Raw genomic sequence first — 14,517 nt, forward strand, 5'->3', positions numbered from 1 at the left:
TGTCCTCCTGGTATGTGATGTTTATATGTTACGGTCACACAGGATGGCATAGTCTCTGCAGGAAGCATCAGGTGTATTTCACTACTTCTAGTTTTTCCCTTGCTTGGAAAGCACCTTGCTGGAGTATATTCTCTCAAACCAGTGGGCTTTGGGCCTTATTCTGCAGAGATCCCCTGGTAGGAGGAAAAGGGTTTTTACTGTCAACCCTACCTCAATTTCTAATTTTATCTGTTTTATTTGCTAAGCCTTCATAGAAAGCTACATAAATAAATAAGTAAATAAAGGGAGCTGTTGAAGAGAGTTTGTTTGCTTCTTTTAAAATAAAAGAAACTTTTTTTTTCAAAGAAGGTGTCTCAGTGAAAGCTTTGGAAGCACTGACATTTCTGTTTAAGTCAAAATAGTGAGTTGTAAGCCAGGTGTATTAATCAGGAGGCTCTGCCTTGGGTTATAACTGCAAGAGAAATGGAGCTTCCTTATCTTAACACCATCTTGTTTCCCAGGACAGCAAATGCATTTACAAAGATCTGCCTCCTTCAGAGCTACTAAGAATGTCGGAAACCTTCCCTGAGAATCTTAATACCTAGAAGCAGAGAATGCTGCTGGATTTGGTAGGGGTCTTAGGAACCATCCTCAAGGTTCAATTCCTTCTTTTACATACAAGAAAAGAGGCTTGAAGAGTCATTTTATTTTTTTTTATTTTTTTATTTTTGAGACAGTTTCGCTCTTGTTGCCCAGGCTGGAGTGCAATGGCGTGATCTCGGCTCACTGCGACCTCTGCCTCCTGGATTCAAGTGATTCTCCTGCCTCAGCCTCCCGAGTAGCTGGGATTACAGGCATGCGCCACCATGACAGGCTAATTTTTGTATTTTTAATAGAGGCGGGGTTTCTCCATGCTGGTCAGGCTGGTCTCGAACTCCCGACCTCAGGTGATCTGCCCACCTTGGCCCCCTAAAGTGCTGGGATTACGGGCGTGAGCCACCGCACCTGGCCAAAGAGTCATGTAACTTGGGCAAAGTGGTGATGGAAAGAAATCAGAGAAGCAAACAGCGAGCGCCTGTAGACGTGGTGTTCTCTTCCCTTCTACTCTCAGAACTCTGCAAAGTCTCAATTCCTGGAGGGTTCAGTCTTATTAAAGGGATATGCTCCCTCCAGGACTCAGAGGCATAGTGAGTAGAGGTGACAATGATAACAGCCATGACAATCTGGAATGCAATGATGGGCACAGGACCTCTCATCCACAAGTCCATAAAATATCAGGCTGGAAGCAGAGAAAAGCAAGCGGGCACATGGGAAAGGCGGCGAGAATGTCTCCTTTCCAAATAAGAACATGAGTATCCAGTCCCATCTCTCCCATCACCTCAGTGGATTCCAAATAAACATATTCTGAACCATGTCCACAATTTCACACACTGAGTGTCTCTCTGTGTGCAATTTGTAACTTTTGCTCCCATTTGTACTTTAAATCAAATGTGACAAAAAAGAGAAAGCCTGCAAGACTGATACTTGATAATTAAAAATACCACCCACTACAAAGCCACTGGGATTCCTAGCAGAAATGGAGTTCTGTAGGATTTGCAATTCTGAATGGATCATTTAAAGTACAGGTTGCTCGGCATTTCAAAGTGTCTTTGAAGACTCTCCAGTAATTTGTCTTGTCAGGCGGTCCTTTCAGCAATTCAAATTATTATTTTTTTCCTTTCTGAACATCCATCCCATCATTTAACCCTAGGAATAATTGTTTTCCCTGTGGGTCAGAATGAAAAGCAGTTACAACAGGTAAATGGTCTGATTGCTACACCTAACACCCCCTCTTTTCAAAACTCTGCAGATTCCACTTCTTCCAGGAACGCTTCAATCCCGAATCTCCAACCCTGCCTACTTCTGGGTAAGAGGAGTTCCTCCCTGTGTGTGTAACCGCCTGTCTCCCTCACCAGATGACGAGGTCCTGGCCCTGCCTCCGTCGTCCTACCTTGCTCATAAAAGGTGCTCAGTAATGCTTATTGAAGTAATGAATGGAGACTCCTGTATCTTATGAGAACTTGGAAGAAGCTATGCTGTTTTTCAGACTACACTTCCAAGAGATCATTTCACCCAAGTATAAAGAGCCAGGAAGGAAAACCAACAAGAAGAACCTTTCTGGATGCTGAACACATGCCTATGCCTCAGTGCAGCCAAGAACAGCCTTATCTGGGATAATTTTCTTGCCACAGGGACAGCCATGGGGTCCTGGGGCCCTCCACAGTACTGCTGTACACACATGGCTTTTATTGGCCTCCAATAAAGCCCTACCATCTTCCCTGCTGTCCCTCCACACGGGTATGATTCAGTAGCACCGACTCAGCCAGGCAATATTTCAAATATAATTTGCTTAACTCACCTCATGATCAAAACCCGTAGGCCTGAATGTTTGGGCAGAAATTTTCAGCTGTGTTGAATTAGAGCTGATGTCAAATTTCTGTCCTGCTCACCCAACTCAGGGAGCATGATTTAAAAACAGAAAATAGGATTTCCTTTGTTGGGCAGGATTTTCCCATTAAAGTGACTTTCAAAAAACATTTTGCTATAAAAGTGTATACCCAGAAAAGCATTCAGTTGCTAGCCTGAGCAGATGTCTAAACCACATGCCCCAGTGGAAGAACAGTCACAAATTCCATGACCAGGGTCTCCAAGGACATTTTTACTTAGTTATAGTTCCCATAAACAAGGCTTAAGTCTTTCCCTATGACATGTGGAAGATACCAACATTTAAAATTTTAGAACTGGAGCTTATATTCAAAGGGTAGGGAATATATTACGAAATAATAATGGTTGTTTTGATAAGAGAAAGTATCTGGTAACAATATCTTATCAGGCTGTATCTAGAGTGATGAGGAAATCATATTTATTATTTCTATTCTGAATAGAAAATACCTTTGGAAAAGGAAACTGTTTAAGTTAAATTGCTAGGTAGGCAGGTACTACTGTGGCTGCCAATTCTACTTAGGAAAAGCTTCCACACCTAATAGAGCATACATTTGCAAAAATGTTATCATCAATGGAGATTTGCCACAAATTTGAGCAGACGGGTTACACCTTGGGTTGAGTCACTGGATCAAGATGATTTAAATAGTCTATTTCTTAAAATGCTGTCAAGAGTTATTCTAAAGGGAGGGGCTATGTGAAGTCTGTAAGAGTGTCAAGAAATAGAATAAGAAAAATCTCCAAACTGAAGTAAGAAGTACTGCTAGGATTCTAAGATTAATCTGAGAAAACAGGCAGTTATCCTTTAGGTCTCTCTTTCAGACATTGTGCTGGGGGCTGTGCAGAGAAGTCATCAGTTACTTCCACCCTTGCTAGGGATCAGTGGTGCAGGGGAGGGGTTAGTACCTGTAGCTCTAGCATGAACCTCCACCTTGGATACGGTACTCTTTGCTGTGACTCAACTGCTTACCCAGATCCTTATTTCCCTCGGCTGTGTAATAAGGCATCAGCAATACCTATCCACAAAAGTATATTTGCCTATCCACAAAAATATTTAATTCCTGCAGTGAAAGTCACAGGCTACACAGTAAAAAAAAAAAAAAAAAAAAGGACAGGTGTTCCCTTATGGCCATCAAGCCAACTGTTTACATATTTTACATATTTTGGGGCTATAGCAGTATTTAAGTTTTTAAAAAAAATTTAAAACATACAATTGAACACAGCACACATACATGCTTACAAGCCAAACACGCTACTTGAGCCTCATAATGGTTGTTACATTGTGAAGTCTCACTCCTTCTCCTCTGGCTTGAGGTAAACCAGATGTGATTACCCCCATCCGTGAGCTTAGCTGATGCATCAAACTATTTCCTTAGTTTAGTATTAAAATCACTGCCTTAAATATGCTCCTTTGGGCTGTTTTCCAAAATACATGCTTGGTAAATACATTTCAGGAATGCGATATGGTTTTCTCTTTCTTTTTAAAATATTATCTACAAAAAGAATATTTACTTCAAACAAATGCCTGCCCACAACACAAAGAATATATTTCACATGTATTTGACATAGATTTTATGGTGTTTGTCTTTTCATATAAATGCCGAGTTCTACAGTCGTGTAAATGCCAATAAGCAGAGAGGCAAAATTGAGACATTAAGGGTATATCTTTATTACTCTATCTGATATGAGTATTCATCCACATATTCAAATTATACGGTTACTCCCTGAGTAACTGCGTATTTCTTTTAAAAGCATCCAGATGTCGTCAGTGGTAAAGAAAGCATCTGAAATATTTAGATCTCTTTAGGTCAGAGCAAGGAATGAATTGTCTTCAAGTATCTGCATGCTTGTTTTGAAGGTGGCTCGGAGAAACAAGCTCTAAATAAAAGTAATTAACAGAACCAAACAAACTGTTAGAAGAAGAAATTGCTTGCTAATTGGCATATGTTAATTGGCCTGTGGTTTCTAGTTTACTTGAAGGGCAACCTTTGAAAAGCTACAGTTTATATTACACGATCATGCAAGAGGATGTGAACTGCTTTTCTTTAAGCACACTGAGTTTGATCGTCAAATCTGAATAAAACCAGACTTCATTAGAACCCTCTGAGAAAATAATCCATTTGAATCCAAAATGAGATTCATGGCACCGGCTAGTACCTAGATACAGTCCCTTTAATAAAAGGATTCAGATTCTGGGGATAGGGACATCCAACCCTAAGGCCCTTTTGTATAAGAAAATAAAAATGAAAAGTGGTTTGAGGGATTCCTTTTAAGGGAATGTGTTCTTTAAGCTAAGAAATATTGAACTGTAAAGGGAAACTATGAAGACAGAATCAAATCCCAAACTCCATCCATGTTCACTTTATAGTGAAACAAATTTGAACTCTAAGTGTTTCATTGTAAACTGTGCAACTATTAAGACTACCATAGTTACTGTTTTTAAATGTCAGCGTTTAATCCTGGTTCTGGATGTCACCCCTTCCAAGTGAGAGCTTGCTTCCCACCCTAAAGTCTCAGGCACCCCTGTAGTTTGCTGGAAAGAGATAGGGATGCTATGGTTGGTGGTACCTACTGTTTCCCTCAAAAGGCACTCAGACAAAGAAGAGCAAAGGACCACTCTTCTTTTCTCTCACTGTTACCCAAGCTTGTTGGCCTGAGGTTCCTAATCATATGAGCAAAATAAGATCTGCTCTGCCATAATCAATGGTTCCAGGAAATACCTGGGGGCCGGGTGGAGGAGGGGGCGTGGAATAACCAATGGCTGGCAAAGCAGAAACACCAGCATATTCAGAATGGAAGGCATTAAACGATTCACTGAAAAAGGCAGTGCAGTAAGTCTTGGGTAGAGGTAAGATAATTTCACACAGGAGTTTCATGGAACTCCAGTGTTCATCTCCTGCCTGCTCCTAGTTAGGAAGGGCAGGAATAGCTCACGACCAGCTTATGGGGGGACGGGAAGCTCCTGGGGAGCGGAAGCTCTTGACTTTAACTGCCCTGGCTGCCCAGTGGTGGGGAAATCAAATGCACTGTAGCTGTGACGAGGGGGCAGGGTGCTATCTCATTTTCCACATTACAAAAATTCTCAGCTACTCCCAGGACACCACTGAGGATTCATTGGATAACACCTCCTCTGTTACAAACGCAGAAAATGAGTCCTTGCCATTCAGGCAGACGCCATCCTGCTATCGATCCCTCAGACTGCACCAGTGAATGACAAGGAATTTCCAAGGTGAACGGCGTCACCAAGAGCCCTGAGGTTGTTTTCCTCAGAAGCGCTGAACTATTTTTAATTAGTGGAAAAAGGGCCACCGTGAGGCCCTGGAGCATGGAGCAAGGTTCCACCATATTCCGAAAGAAGGAGAAGCCAGCAGATCAGAGGAGTCCCCTTCCTTCCCTTGGGCAGGTGAAGGAGGCTGACAAGCTGATGACAGTAATTAACTGAGAGAACAAGCAGGAGCCAGCTCACTGAACAGAAGAAACACCTCTCTTAGCCACCTGCCAGCTTGTCCCTGGACTCTGCTTTCTCTCTCAAATTCAGTGGCCAGGGCCAGGCCAGGGGCAGGGTCCTGGTAAGCCTGCGCAGTTCTGTTTCTATTGGTCAAGTTGCATTTGTTTCTTAACTTCTGTAGGCCAGTTGTATTTAAATATCCTAATTATACAATCTAAATAAATACTATGTAGAGCGATGAAATATTAATGAGAGAAAAAGTGCTTGTTTCCATAAAAAGCAAGCTGGAAACCTTGGAAAGATTCAATAACATTTAAGAGAGAGGGGGAGGCTGAGAACTGTTTTGCAAGTGCTCTTAACGTTTCCAGCCCACTTTAAAGACACCAAAAGTGGAAATTGTTAATGATGCATGATAGGTGAGATTTACACAACGAGGGTCATGTGAAAAGCCAATCAGCAGGCTCTACAAACAGAAATCCTTGGTCCTATATCGAATGAATAGCAAATGAGAGGGCATGTTTTCAGCTAGAAGCAAAAAGGTTTAAAATACACATGCATCATCTTTTATGACTCTCTGTCCTTTCTGACTTTTTAATTAACCAACCAATTACCAACCCTGGTTGCATCCTGGTTGCTTCTACTGCTCTGCTCTTGGGAAAGATGGCTGGGTTTGCAAAACTTCAAAATGTAGTGGAGATAGAACTTTTCTTCATGTCCTAGCTCTTTGCTTTCTCCCCAAAGACATTAAACAAAAAGAGCAAAACCAGCTGATGGGTAAGTGAACATTTTTCCCTTGTCAGTTCTTTTCAAAAGTGGGAGAGATATCAAGAGATCACACATTTAGGGATGTGCTCCTTGGAGAGTCAAAGTGAGTTTCCAGCTGTCCCAGGGCCAGTAAGTGTCAGAGAAAAGAAAGAATCAGATCTGCACCCATTATGGCTGAAGAGGAAGCACTTTTGCCCAATAGAGACATTTCTAGATACAGAAATCAGTTTAAGACAAGGAGGACAAACATCTTCATTGTGGATCACCTTTTCCAGCTTTTTTTCATGTGAAATTGAGTAAAAAGGAATGGAGATACTTATGTTGTGGCTCACAGTATGATATCCCTAAGTGTGACACTTTGGTATGCTGAGTACTTTGAACCAAAGGAGATTGGAAGGCCTCAGAAGCAAGGTCTCTCTGCCTTCTCTTGCCCTCCTCTCTCACACTCCTTTTTCTCCCTGGATGCAAGCCATAGAAACCAGAATTCCTCTTCCTCAAAGCCAGTCTTAGAAACTAGGACTCCTCTCCCTCAAAGCAAACATAAAACCTAGAAAGGTCACTCTCTTCCTTCTCCCTTGAAGACCCTTCATTTAGAGGAGTCCTGCCCCATACCCAAGAGGAATAAATACTATGCGGAGCGTCCAAGAAGAATCTGAACAGACAGGGCTTGCTGGTCCGCTCACCCCCCAGTCTATAACAATTAGATCATACCCATTTTGTCCAATCACATTCCTTCATAGCTGACTATTCTGCATTAAACCTGAGCATAAAAATAGTTTTCCCTGGGTCTTTGGGTCTTCATTTCTGAAGCCTCCTGTGCCATGTAAAACTCTGATTAAATAAACGTGTTATGTTTTTCTCTTGTTAATTTGTTTTTGTTATAGGAGTGTTAGCCCTTAATGATGGCTGAGGAAAGGTATCACACCTTTCCACCCCTAAACTTACAATGCTTTTTGAAGACCTCAATCTGAACAAATGAGGCTACATGGTTGCGTTGTGTCTTATTGCTAATTCCGTTCATTGCAGCTGTGTTCACACACTGGCTACTCACATACTGCACGCGATGACTCAACATTGCTAGGTCCTCTTTTGGCCTCTTTGGTGAGAGCTACTGGCTCAGAAAGGAAGCAGCTGGGATGAGAAGTCTGGGAGAGTGGTACTGTCCAGGGAGCCCATTATGTAGAAAAAGCAGTGGAAACAGAAAGCACCCCGCAGGCTAGGTTGCAGACAGGAAAGAAAAAAATTACGCAGGTATTATGGCCAGAACAGCCCGTACAAAAGAGCCACTTCACAGCGGAGGAAGCCTGGCTCACTGATTTCCCTGGCTCCTGTCTGGCCCCCATTCAATTTCTGTAACATCTATGAACGAGGGCCAACAGCAGCTGATAGTTTCCAGAGTCCTCAGAAAGGCTTGGAGGAGAGCTGTCATGAAACTGGAAAAGAAAAGGGCTCTTACAATTCGAGGAAGTTCATGCTAAGATTGGCACTGAGCCCTGTTGCTGACTTCCTCTGTAACAAAGTCCAAAGCAAATTGCTTCACCTTAATGGGCCCAGCTGTAAAATGGGGGAATGGTGCTCAGCAGCCTGGCAAGGACCGTAGACCCAGGAAGGTGTCGATCAACGACAAAGCCCTTGTGATAACAAAGTATCACCAGAATGCACATCACCACGTTGGCCAGATAAGTACGGAAAAGGCTTTGAAAACTCATCTTCCTGTGGACCTCTATAAGAAGTCAGTAATTTTTCATGGAAGATTTGGGTCAAAAAGAAATTGACTGCCTTCAGGGCATCAAGCTTCAGTAGAGAAACCAGTATAGGATGGTCAGACCCAGCAGGGAGTTCTAAAGCAAAACCAACCCAGAGCTGCAAAGCGAATAGACATTTTAGCCACAGGATAAATGCAAAGTACCCAGACTTCAATGGCTCCCGGAAAACACAGGCAGGAAAACAAAAGCACCGTCCTAATGAGACCCTTGTTATCATTTCACTGTACCTTCTGTAGTCTAAAATCCTGGACCCGAATACAAACGGGAGTTTTCCTTCGTTAAACCTTTCTCTGACTGGGTATCTTCCACTAACTCATTGCTCATGTCTACTTCTTGACAAAAAGTGAGTATATTATACATGTAAAGGAAAATTTAAAAATCTCAAGCACCCCCAAACTCCTTATGCAAAAGGGAAAGTTAAGCCTGGAGACTAAGTCATACAAACAAATAGCTGTTGTTAGCATTATGCATACAAAAAGCATTTTAGAGATGCTTGTGACTGCCAGAGAGAGTGATAGAAACAAAAGTTAACACAAATTAGCCTCTACTATGTATGCATCTCTCACTTCCTATGCATCCTTTTATTTAAATCTTCATCACAGCTTCATGAGATAGTTTTCATTATCCTCTTATGTCGTGGTGGTGTTTTTCTTAACAGATGTGGAGATGCGGCCTGTAAGAGGCCTAACTGAGGATCACAGCAGACTCAGACTCAAGCCTTGTGCTCTTTCCAGCAGGCCAAACTGCGTTTTGATAGTCCTGAGACAAAAGCACTGACTCAAACATCTATAGCCCGGTTTTTAAATAGGTAGACATTTAAAAAAAACTTTTTAAAATAATTGTTATAAAGTCATACACAGTAAAAGTCACTCTTTCTGATGTAAAGTTATGGATTTAGACATACACACAGTCACGTAACTACCACCACAATCAAGAGAGAGAATACTTCTATCATCCGCCCCCAACTTCCACGCACCAAATTCCTTCCTGTTGCTCTTGTAATGAGTCCCTTCCCCTTTCCTGGCAACAATTTATCTGTTTTCTGGCCCCATAATTTTGCCGTTCTCAGAAAACATTGTCTTAAAATCCATGGCACTCATGAATTCAAAGAACGGCTGCCCTCTCTGTGAAAATAAATCCAGCACTGCGATAGAGGAACAGGGAAATGATACTGAAAGCCAGCAAAAGCTATAAGGTCCCCTCTAAAGCACCCACTCACCCCTAAGAAAGCAACAAATAAATATAGGACACCCTCAGCATTTCAGTTGGTGGAGAGGATCTGGGAGGTTTTCTGGGGGACCCCTGGAGCACCCAAACAGCAGCCACCACAGGACCTAGGATAAGGCTCCACTCTTTTTTCATCCTTGACCCCAAGCTTCCTATTTTTCAACAAATATAGCTCTGTGTTCTTATAGCCAGATAGTGAAATTGACAGGTGCTTATAATGCTATGCAGGAAAACGAATCCTCCTATGCCTGGGAAAGTCTGTCCCCAGAGAACCTGGAGGGCTCAGGGCTCAGTGGGCAGGGCAGAGAAGGAGGGAGAAAGGGAGGGAGAGAGTGATGGGGTTCAGAATACACTACCCCAAAATATGGCACCTTGGCATTTGAGGAACAGCAGAAGCAGGAAAGTCTCTCTGACCTTCTGCAGCCATTCTTTCCTGAAGCAGGCCATGAATAATTCTCTGACCTTCCTCTAAAGTAGATTATAACACCCTCATCTTTAAAGTGTACAACCTATACCCAAAGGAAAGGAGTATCCTTATCTCTGAAGACACAGGGATGCAGCAAAGAATCCGAGCAAACAGGCCTTGCTAAGCTCCCCCCAGTTTATTGCCATTAAATCATACTCCTTTTGTCCAATTATCCTTCTCCACATCTGTCTGCTATTCTTCATAAAAATACACTGGTTTCTGTTGCTTTGAGTCTTCATTTTTGCAGGCTCCTGTGTCATGTAAATTTTATATTAAGCACATTTGTACATTTTTCTCTTGTTACTCTGTCTGTATAGGTGCCTCAGCTGAGAACCTTTGGATGGGTAAAGGAAAGATATTCATTTTTCTCCCCTACAGGAGAAAGGGATCTCTGCTGAATCAGTCCTGGCCTCCAGCAGAATCATTGACCCAGGGACTCCATCACATACCTGGCATGGCTTCTGACTGCCCCACACCGAGCTCCTCCTGGTAGCTCACTTTGGAAAGCCAGACACACCTTCAAAGACTCATTCCCAGAGCCTGCACTTTCTTCCACCCAGGAATAAACCCTTGCTTAGGTGGCACTTCCCTCCACCCCAGAATATTCTTTCAAGCCATCCACTTGCAGCAGGTGGTAACTTTTCAACACCTCTACCCAGAGCATTGGAGACCAGGCTTTGCTGGAGGATTCCACCTGCAGCACCTGGGTTAACAAACGAGTTCAGATGTCTATAAATTAACGTAGAGCCTGTGACTGGGCCAGCAAGGATGCAGAGGGACAGTGGTTGCTTTCTTATAAGACCATGGAATCCAAATATAGGATCAAGGATCGATTTTCTAAGCAGTCCAGAGGCAGTGACTAAGAACACAAATGTCTGCTCTCTGAAGGCCATGGTCCTGCAGATGGGATGTGAGACTGGCAGGGCTGGCCTGGGGAGGTGGCAATTTCCCCACCCACCAGTGGTGAGTCCTGGCAAAGACCCAGGGAGGAAGCACAGCTAACATCTAACATCAACCATGAGACTTGAAAGCCATGTGTCAAGTTCCTCCAGCCTCTCCATGCTATTTCCTTTCCACACTCACAACACCTGGGAACCTGGGCCAACAAAGAGCTCTGAAGACTCAGGTCACGGCACTGAAATCAGGAAAAACTTCCTAGGGCCTTTTTATGGAAAAGACTCTTGTTAGGGTGGGAGGAGGAAAGTGAGGAGTGGAAGGGGAAGGGAGAGAGGAAAGAGGGGAGAGAAAAAGAAAGTTAAATAAAACCATATTTTAATTTGGAATACATCTATCTCAGGCCAAACTTTAGTTGTGTTTATGAAAGAAGAACATTATAAACATTCATTATGATCTGGTTTTGGTAAAAACAATTAATGGGATAAATACATATATTTGAATGTTTCATTCAAATAAATAATAATATATTGTAATATATAGATTCTAAATATATAATTAAACATCATATATGATATATAATATATAATGTATAGTATATATGTTAAATATCATGTATGGCATATATAAGCTATAGTGAATATAATAACTATATTATATATGACATATATAATGTATGCTATATATGGTAATTCTATATTAGACTGCATATTCTAATTCTAGCCACTAAATTAGAATGAAAATGGAACTAAATATGCCAAAAGTTGGGTTTTTTTGCTCTTCTATATTTCAAACTTCTACAAAAATTCTACTTTATTTTGTAATCATATTCAAGAGTTATTGAAACTTTTAAAAGTTTATATGCTCAATGGGAAGCCCTCCCAATATTTATTGTTCCCATTTGGAGCATGGTCCCAAAGCACCCCTTAGAATAAGGGTCCCCTCTGGAGGCCATGTGGAAAGGACAGACCTCTTTCTGTTCGCCTCCAGCACAGTGCAGAGAGGGGATGAGGTGAGCCTTGCATTCTTCCAATGCCTTCAAAGGGGTCTTCCTTTTATCCTCGGAGTGGAGCCTGGGGGGAATAGGAGGAGCAGCTATACAGACAGCTCCCTCTAAGTCATCCATCTGCCTCTCATCTTCTACAGACAGGCTTCCCCTGGCTTCCTGGAGTTGTAGGCTCTGGATAAGCAATCGACAAGCTTCCAAGTCAGCTTCCCACACTTTCCCAAGCAGTGGACACTTGCAGCTGAGACAGAGAGGAAACAAAGGCATAAAAATGAACTCAGTGATGTTTCATCATACCAAGTCGATAGCTTGTCTACCTGGCTAAAAGTCAGCTGGTCATCTTATACTTGATGACTTAATTTCACAGTGATAAATTATTTCAACTAGAAGATTCATCAGAGGGACCAAATTTGCACACCATCAAGTCACCATGAAATGTGCTGGTCCTTAGCTGCTTGGTCTGCAAAGGCATCCAAAATCCTATGTATCTTTCCAGACTCAGCAGCCCAATACAACACAGTTTCTGCTCATATATGTGTTTCCAGCCCTACTGACTTGCTTTGAATCCTCAGACCTGTCCAACTCTTCCAGGCTAGATCATCTCTCTCTGTCCATTCCCCACCAACACACATATAACCAGGCCTTCATCTGACTAAATCATATTATCTTCAGAACTCGGCTTAAATAACCTTTTTGGGAGAAACATTCCCTGCCTTCCAACTGGAAAATATGATGGATCTCTTAGCATTTTTTACTTTTATTTCAGAGTATTTATGACAATTCTAATTATTTATGTGATTATTGTTTTCTTTTCCCTGAGGGCAGGGCTTGTAACTATGTTGTTCTCCACTCTACTGCTAGACTCTATTGTATTAGTCTGTTTTCATTCTGCTAAAAAAGAACTGCCCAAGACTCGTTAATTTACAAAGGAAAGAGGTTTAATTGACTCACAGTTCACTGTAGCTGGGGAGGCCTCAAGAAACTGACAATCATGGCAGAAGGTGAAGGGGAAGCAAGGCACCTTCTTCACATGGTGGCAGGAAGGAGAAGTGCAGAACGCAGGGGGAAAGAGCCCTTTATAAAGCCACCAGATCTCATGAGAACTCACTATCCTGGGAACAGCACTGGGGAAACTGCCCCCATGATTCAATTACCTACACCTGGTCTCTCCCTTAACATTTGGGGATTATGGGGATTACAATTCAAGATGAAATTTGGGTGGGGACACAAAGCCTAACCATATCATTTCACCCCAGCCCCTCTCAAATCTCAAGTCCCTTTCAAATTTCAAAACCAATCATGCTTTTCCAACAGTACCCCAAAGTTTTAATCCATTCCAGCATTAGCCCAAAATTCCAAGTCCAAAGTCTAATCTGAGACAAAGTAAGTCTCTTCCACCTAGGAGCCTGTAAAATCAAAAGCAAGTTAGTTACTTCCAAGATACATTAGGGGTACAGGCATTGGATAAATGCTCCATCCCAAATGGGAGAAACTGGCCAAAACAAAGGGGCTACAGGCCCAATGCAACTCCAAATTCCAGCTGGGCAGTCAAATCTTGAAGATCTGAAATGATCTCCTCTGACTCCATGTCTCAGAACCAGGTCATGCTGATGCAAGAGATGAGTTCCTATGGTCTTGGACAGCTCCACCCCTATAGCTTTGCAGGGTACAGTCCCCCTCCTGGCTGCTTTCACGGGCTAGCATTGAGTGTCTGCAGCTTTTCCAGGTGCATAGTGCAAGCTATCAGTGGATCTACCATTCTGGGTTCTGGAGGTTGGTGGCCCTCTTCTCACAGCTCCACTAGGCAGTGCCCCAGTGGGGACTCGGTGTGGGGGCTCTGACCCCACATTTCCCTTCCACACTGCTCTAGCAGAGGTTCTCCATGAGTGCTCCACCCCTGCAGCAAACTTCTGCCTGGAAATCCAGGCGTTTCCATACATCCTCTGAAATCTAGGCAGAGGTTCCCAAACCTCAATTCTTGACTTCTGTGTACTCACAGGTCCAACACCACATGTAAGCCTCCAAGGCTTGGGGCTTGCACCCTCTGAAGCAACAGCGTGAGCTGTACGTTGGCCCCTTTTAGCCATGTGTGGGACACAGGGCACCAAGTCCTGAGACTGCACAAAGCTGCAAGGCCCTGGGCACAGCCTACAAAACCATATTTTCCTCCTAGGTCTCCAGGACTGTAATGGGAGGGGCTGCCATGAAGACCTATGACATGCCCTAGAGACATTTTCTCCATTGTCTTGGGGATTAACATTTGGCTGCTTGTTACTTATGCAAATTTCTGCAGCCAGCTTGAATTTTTCCTCAGAAAATGGAATTTTCTTTTCTATTGTATCATCAGGCTGTGAATTTTCTAAAATGTTATGCCCTGCTTCCCTTTTAAACATAAGTTCCAATTACAAATCATCTCTTCATGAATGCATAAAAATGCACTGCTTTAAGAGCACCCAAGTCTCGTCTTGAATGCTTTGCTGCTTAG

The 14,517-nt window shown here is 42.7% G+C and overlaps 1 protein-coding gene across 4 annotated transcripts in view; it reads right to left on the reverse strand.

Annotated features, from left to right (window-relative positions):
- Positions 1-14,517, reverse strand: part of DISC1 (DISC1 scaffold protein) — a 414,191-nt gene that overhangs the window by 20,137 nt on the left and 379,537 nt on the right. For 3 of the 4 annotated variants that reach the window (XM_055102062.2, XM_055102196.2, XM_063596538.1), the window contains one exon: positions 11,997-12,273. In XM_055102062.2, coding sequence (XP_054958037.2) covers positions 11,997-12,273 — 277 coding nt within the window. Of the gene's footprint in view, positions 1-11,387; positions 12,274-14,517 lie in introns of those variants that run through there. The other variant, XM_034948993.4, reaches the window with a different exon arrangement.

Source organism: Pan paniscus, chromosome 1 (assembly GCF_029289425.2).
Source record: "Pan paniscus chromosome 1, NHGRI_mPanPan1-v2.0_pri, whole genome shotgun sequence".
NCBI lineage: Eukaryota > Metazoa > Chordata > Mammalia > Primates > Hominidae > Pan > Pan paniscus.